This window comes from Mirounga angustirostris, unplaced genomic scaffold (genome assembly GCF_029215605.1).
Source record: "Mirounga angustirostris isolate CCGP_5_RB_7025 unplaced genomic scaffold, mMirAng1.0.hap1 SCAF_15, whole genome shotgun sequence".
In the NCBI taxonomy this organism is placed as follows: Eukaryota; Metazoa; Chordata; class Mammalia; order Carnivora; family Phocidae; genus Mirounga; species Mirounga angustirostris.
In genome coordinates this window covers 3740676-3747880 of record NW_026991723.1, presented here as the reverse complement: position 1 = coordinate 3747880, position 7205 = coordinate 3740676, and the positions used below count along the sequence as shown (strand labels likewise).

Sequence of the window (7205 nt, the reverse complement as noted above, 5' to 3'; positions counted from 1 at the left end):
GAGCCCCGCATCGGGCTCCCTGCTCCGCGGGGAGCCTGCTTCTCCCTCTCCCGCTCCCCCTGCTTGCGTTCCCTCTCTCGCTGTGTCTCTGTCAAGTGAATAAAATCTTTAAAAAAATAAATAATTAAATAAAATAAAACAGGTGGAGATGGGGACTCTCTGAATTCCTCTGCTCCCCGATGCCCCGTACGCTGTCTTCACGTGGAAGGGGGAAGCCCACAACCCCCAGCCGGGCTCTGGCGCCTGTGGGGATTTCAGGGATCATCACCCTCTTCCCTGAGGGTACGAGGCGGGCTGTCAGGCCCTCCTTGGGCAGCCCCCAGGAACAGGGGTCACGGCCCACCAGGCCCCTCCTCGGTAGGCCTTTGCACAACAGAAGCTCCCGGACCCGCTCCCAGGGATCTGTGTGCATCCGGCTTTTTAGGACTCAACTGGGCACTTAGCATTTTTTAAAAAAAACACATTTCACATTTAACGACGCTGCTTAACACTGTTTATTTGACAGTGCAACCTACAGCATTCCAATAATATCCATGAAAAATCATCACAAAGCTAATTTAAAAGTTTTATTAAAAAATCACAGTTAAAAAAAAAACAAGTCCAGTGACAAAAAGTTGTTCTTCTGAAATGGTGGCGTGTGCTCTGTGGGGGGGCGGGGGGCGGAGGACCCAGCAGTCACCTCCGCGCGTGGACATCCAGGCAGGGCGGCGGCCACCGGGGGCTGGGGGAACTGCGAGGCCGGTGACAGCCCACGTGGGGACACGCTCACATTGAAAACCACAAGCAGTCCCTGTCACCGTAGAATGGATTACAGTTGTCCCCGGTGGGGACACGGTCTGTGTTGCACCAGCAGTGACTGGCTCTGGCCGGAGTGGTGTGTCTGTCCGAGAGGCCGTCTTGCTGCCCCTGAACAAGGACCAGAAGGGGAAGGCACCGGGAGGGCGCTCAGGCCTGGGGAGAGAGAACCGTCAGGAGGGTGGCGGGCCTGTGAGTTCCAGCCACGGCCAGTGCCCAGTGAGGATCCTCACCTCCCAGACTGCGCACGTTCACATCACGGAGCCTTCCATGCACGGCCTCTGCCCGAGACTCGACCACTGGCTCAGAGGTCACCAGCGCTCGGTCCAACCTTGCAGGCATGACTCCAAATCCACAGACAGCCCCCCGCAGAGATTCTGTCACTCGGCTTTTTAATTTCAGGGACTCTGATGTATGCCGCCCGTGTTTTGAGTATCTGCTCAGCACGCCGGGACCCTCTCTTTAACAAGATGATTAATCCACCAGCTAGCACGATTCCAAAAAAGCCCAGGTGGGTTCTACACGCTTTTTCCCACCAGTTCGACGAGTGACTCATGTCTCCTGGCTGAGCAAGGGTGCTGACTGCTGCTTTTCCCTGTGCCTGGATGCCCTGCTATGAGAAGGGAAACTCTCCCGACAGCAGGCCGGACGTACACTTTAAAATGTCTCCGGTATGACTGACACCAGCCCAGGGTCTCAGCTGCCCTATGAATAACAGCTAACTCCCTCTGACTTTCAAACTGCCATACATGGGCTGATGACTTGTATAAGCTCACACACGACTCAAGGCTCCGCTAAGACTAGGGAGCTAGCTGAGAATTCCCAGTCTCGTATCTTCAACCCAAAGTCACACTCAGGCATGCTTGCGGCGAGGCTCAGGGTCTGTGGCTTTATTATGAATTAATACAACCTTAGGAAACTCAGGCCAACAACCTTGGCCCCCGGGTTGTCCCCACCCCCCACCCCCGCTGTGAACACAGGAAAAGTCAGGGGATTCTGGAGGTACCCTCTGTCTAGGGGAGGGGAGCTGGGACCTCCCTAAGGAGAGGACAGCCCGATGCACCTGCCGTCTGTCCTTGCTCAGGCCCGAGAGGACAGACACCCTCCCCCCTCCACCACCTCCAAGCAAGCACAGTCCCAGGAGGGTGTGCGGGAGAGAGGCTCTCGGGGGGAAGGCACGCCAAGCCAGTTCATGCCCACAGCCCCATCTGTCCCGTGGATCTGAGTCTTGTGTCTCAGAACGCACAGAGCAAATGCAGTATCCAGACCTTTCTTCCCCCCCTTTAACTGGCTACATGCTTAGAAACTGTACTGGTCCAGCTTGTTTTTGTTTTTGTTTTTTCTTTTCTTTTTTAAAGCCTCAAAGCACTTTCATGGCCAGGAAAGCTTTTCGTGGGAGGGCTCAGTCTTTGGACCTGTCGGCGCCAGGTTCTGGGGGCAGCCAAACCCGCTCCGCTCGCCTTCCCTGCAGGGCAGGCGGCGCAGGTGAGCCCGGGACGCCTCCCGGCTGCTGCAGATTCAGATGCCCACACGGACCCTCAGCGGAACCTGCCCTTCAAACCGCACAGGCGAGAAACACAACGGAATCCACGGGCCCCCCGGTCCTGCCGGCTTTCTTCCCGGGCTCCTCGGGGAGGGTGTGCTCTGCAGAGGGTGTGCTCTGGGGCAGGCCTTGGGGACAACGGTCGCGGGCATGTCCCGCACGAGGCTGGCTCTCCCGACGGCAGAGAGGGAGGTGGACGCTCTCGAAATCCCTGCGTCGGGCGGGTTCTGCTGTGACCGCTCCCCGGCCCCCGGCAGCGGCGCAGGGCGCGGGGCCCTTAGTTCACCACGTCGTAGTAATAATTGCGCAGCCGCAGCTCCACGTTTTCAAAGCCGGGTCTCTTCTCCACCCTGGAAAAGGGAAGACCCGCGTTATTGTCGGTCTGTCCGTCCGTGCACGCGCTGTGATCCAGCCCCCGCAACAGGTGCCTGGGGCCCTGCCCCCTGGAAGCCCCTGCACCCGGCGGCCAGGAGCCCCCGCAGCGCCCCGCCGGCCTGCAGCAGGCTCCCCACGGACTCGTGTCCACCTTCAGCGTGGAGCCGTTTTGCTCTCAGAGTCGGGATCTTTGAGCCCCAGGTCGGAGACTCTGTCCTTGTGATCTAGCAAAAATAGAACATGCCTAAAAGTACTTAGTGGGTCGATGGGCCCCAGACCTATTTCAAGTTGGACTCGGAATCCTGTTAGAAAGAGATGGACACAATTTAAAGTACCCTCTCCCGCACCCCAGTCGGATAGCTCTGGATTTTCTGAAAACGTGCTGTTGATACGGGTTCGCACTAAACTCAAAACTTGTCATAGACTTCTCTGCTTCCTCCCACAGGACAGCATCAGCTGAAAGGAAGTATTTCTTAAAACTGTGAGAACCTGCCCCGGCGTGGAAGTAATTTTGCTTACATTGCGGGATTTGGGGCTATCCTGCCCGAGGGTGAAGTTGCCCAGTAAGTGAAACAGAACCTGAGGCCGCACTGGGGGAAGTGTCCACATTCAGACTGGAATTTCAGGAGGTTCCGTGTGGGTCTGGTGGGGCGGCCAGGGGGCAGGCTCACGGGGACCCAGAATCACTCACCACTGCAAGGAGCGTGGCTTTCACGGAACCCAAATGGGTTTTGTCAAATGCCATCAAAATAAATGGTTTCACCTACAACTTTCAAGAGTAAGGAAAAACCATAATGGACTGCTGGAATTTACAGCCGTCTGCGGTCTGGCTGGGGACACAGGCCACCTTGGGCATTGCTGTGGGAGGGGGCCACGCCTCTGGCCACCAAGCTGTGCTCCAGGAGAGCTGGGGGCCAAGCCCGGGTGCAGGAGCGTAGGTGGACGCAGCGTCTACCCAGATGGACAGCCTCCCTCCTTCTACAGTCAAACAACACACCTCATCTTTGCAAAACCGAACGTTCCCCTCCAGCTCTGGGGACCCAAATGCACGGAGCTCCTTAGTCTCCATCCACCCAGCAGCCAGGCACCAAGCAAACCATCCGACATAGGGATACAGACCGGCGCTCGGCAAGGACACCTGGTCCGGCCTCCCAGGGGATCTCTCCTCGACACTTGAGCGTGATGCCGTGATGCTGAGCTTTAGCCAGTGTGGCCAAGCGTCCTACACGTGTGTGAGCTTCCTGTCTGTCCCCACCTGCCCGCATCGGCCTCCCGGGGCCTTGGGGGGCTTTCTCCGCTCGGGTCCTCGGGCCAGCAGCCCCTCTTTCCTCATTGCCTGCACCCCTGCCCCTTATCCTGCAGTCCTCAGATGGGACGCCACTCCCCGATGGAGGCCGATGTGAACCTCTAACCAAAAGATAGTCATGCGTGATCACGGGCTTATGGGGGGCTAATCTGTGGCACGTTTGCCTCCCAACACCTAGTCCTCCAGCACAGCCAGCCCAGGATCATGACCTCCTCCAGGTAAGTGTCCACCAGTACATACGTGGAGGGGGGTCAATAGAGTGTGTCAGTGGTAAGTCTTGAAGTGTGTGTGTATGTGTCTGCCTACCTACCTACTTACCTATCCATCATCTGTCTAGCCATCTATCACGTATTAATTGATCCATCCACCTAGTTGACTGTTTAGAATGGATAAAACAAGAACAACAAAAAATGCCTCAAAAAGCTTGGACAATACACGGGGCTCATCTGTATTTGCTTCATGGAATCCACCAGGTTCCGGAAGCTCCATGTGCTTCTGGGCCCCAGGCCGGTGCTACATCTCCTTGTGTGAGAAAGCACCTGCACACGGGGGGTATTCTAAGACCCCACTCACACGTACAACACCCTCCTGGGCCGTGGCCTCGGCACTGAAATGCCACTGGACTCATTACCTTCTGAGAGCACATGGGTTCCTTAGCTTGTTTATCGCCTGTTCGCCCCTCCCCTCGTCTGTAGGCTCTAGCAGGGCAGGGTCTGGGCCTTCCTCGAGGCTTGCTGACCCCCGCCCCGGGGGATGGGATGGTGGCTTGCACACAGCATCTCCAATGGTGAGTGCGGGCCACGTGAACACTGGGGCGCTCAGCGGACGGGGCTCTCGGGACGGGGCGCTCAGGGGAGGGGGCACTCAGGGGACGGGGTGCTCAGCAGACGGGACGCTCAGGGGAGGGGGCTCTCAGGGGATGGGGCGCTCAGCGGACGGGGCGCTCAGGGGAGGGGGCGCTCAGGGGATGGGGCGCTCAGAGGACGGGGCGCTCAGGGGACGGGGTGCTCAGCGGACAGGGCGCTCAGCGGACGGGGCGTTCAGGGGACGGGGCGCTCAGCAGACGGGACGCTCAGGGGAGGGGGCTCTCAGGGGATGGGGTGCTCAGCGGATGGGGCGCTCAGGGGACGGGGTGCTCAGCGGACGGGGCGCTCAGCGGATGGGGCGTTCAGGGGACAGGGCGCTCAGAGGGAACGGGGTGCTCAGAGGGAACAGACTTGGCACTGAGCCGAGCAGGGAGCCAGGGGCGGGCCTCCAGATGGTCCAGGCAATGTCACCCCATTGCTCGGGTTTACTGATCTTTAAGCAGCACTTCGAGCTCCCTCTAGATCATTCCCGACCTCAGAGATCCTCAATGTCCCGGGCTTTTTTCCATTAGGCAGGAGCCCATTTTTCAGGGTGAAGAGACCCAACTTCTCCCGATTAGCAAGGGTTTTTCCCACTGGCATCCCTAATTACAGGCCATACACTGACTCTGTAAAACACAGCCAAAGCCCCCAGCCCTGCTGCTCCCCATTTCCCTCGGGGCCCATCTTCCCTTCCTGGCCCTGACTTGCCCCCTGCCCTCAGTGCGACCTCTGCACGTGCTGCTCGGAATGCCTTGTTCCCCTCCGCAAAACCAGAGAGCCAGGGGGGATGTCCGCCTGCACAGGGTTCCGGCCCCCGCCCTGGAAAGTGCCCAGAATATTGCTCCAGGACACACTGTGGGACCGCAGGGAAGGCTGGGTGAATGCAGCGGCTGCCGGTGGCCCTGGCCAGGCGCCGCCCTGAGGGCCCTGGGTAGGGACCTGGCTGCCAGACCATCGCCTGGTGTCTAAGGGCTCCTTGGTGGCCGTGCCCAAGAAAAGGGTGCTTCGTCATTCAAGGGCACATCATCTCACTACTTACATTGAGACCAAGTCTCCAAACCCCCCGTCCTGTCCTCTACCCTATGTCGGTCGGGTCATTACCAGAAGAACCTGAACGTTCAGAAATACAGCTTTGCTGGAAAACGAATCCAAGACTGATAAGGACTCATCATTTCTCATCTCGGGCATGGACTGCCATCACTGCTTTTACCTGGCTGATACTTAAATCCTGTGGCTGGTTCTCCGTTAGCAACATGGAACTCACCAGAGCGCATGCTTGGGTTGGAAGCCGGGGGAAAGACGTCCCTGCCTGTAGGCCTCACTCTGATGTAACCGTAGCCTCCCGGTGAGCACACACACCCCAGGTCTGGTGAGTACTCAGGAGCCCTGTGTCCCCTGTGTGTCCTCCCTTTGGGGACCATGCGGCCAAAAATGGTGCAAGGAGCTGTTCGGGTCCCGCAGGGACAGGTGGGCAGAGCGCCCGCTCCGGATGCCCTGAGTCACAGGAAGAGCGCGCCTGGTGCTGAGCGGCTTGGGCAGGCTCACGGCCCCCGAGCCAGGCGGGAGCTGCGGCAGAAGGTGGCGCCCTGGCTGCCCCACCCCACGGGGCCCACCCCTCACACCCGCCCCCGCCCCGAGCCCCCTCCCGCCCACCCTTGCCTTACTCATTGGCAAACACAAAAGACAGCAGACAGAAATAAATGTGTCAGTCTTAGCATTAAATGCCAAAACACAAATTTTAACGACCTCCCTGAGAGCTGATTTTAATTTCAGGTTTTAAAATGTGTCTCAGAATGATTTCAAGAGTATTCTTCCCGGAGGAAGTGAAACCTTCCACAGGAGGAGAAGGTACTTCTACAAGTTTACTTACTTCTAGTAAGTGCCCTCCCCCAGGGCTGCGCCTGACCCGTGGCCTCGCCCTGCTGCTGGGGGTCACCCGACCCAGTGTCCTTGGGAAGGAGAGGTCGCTTAGGCCAGAGGCTGGGACCCAAGTGCACAGAGGGAAGGCATTGTGAGCTCATTTCCAACCTGGAGGTCAGCTCCCAAAGAATCCTCACAGCCTGCGGGGTCTCCAAAGCCATGCAGGGTGCACGGTGCTTGCTGGATGCTAGAACAAGCCTGGGCTGTCCCCAGCGGCTCCGTTGGACCCCTGCCAAAGGCCTCTTCCCTGGACTGTGTCCACAGCGTCAGCCAGGGAAACATCCGCCCTCTGCCCTGGGGGCGGACCCTGAGTCCCTTCTAGATAATGATGGCATTCTTTACTTCCACTCCCAGCTGTAGTGGACGATGGTCCTCAGGGAGTTACAGAATCCCTGGCGGCATCTGAAAGCACTTGGAA

At 58.4% G+C, this 7205-nt stretch overlaps 1 protein-coding gene across 1 annotated transcript in view; it reads right to left on the bottom strand.

The window, feature by feature from the left end:
• Positions 1–476: 476 nt before the first annotated feature.
• SYK (spleen associated tyrosine kinase) overlaps positions 477–7205 on the bottom strand; it is a 77887-nt gene continuing 71158 nt past the window's right edge. The window contains exon 14 of the mRNA XM_045882130.3: positions 477–2688. Within this exon, the coding sequence (XP_045738086.1) occupies positions 2616–2688 (73 nt within the window). The 3' untranslated portion in view covers positions 477–2615. The remainder of the gene's footprint in view (positions 2689–7205) is intronic.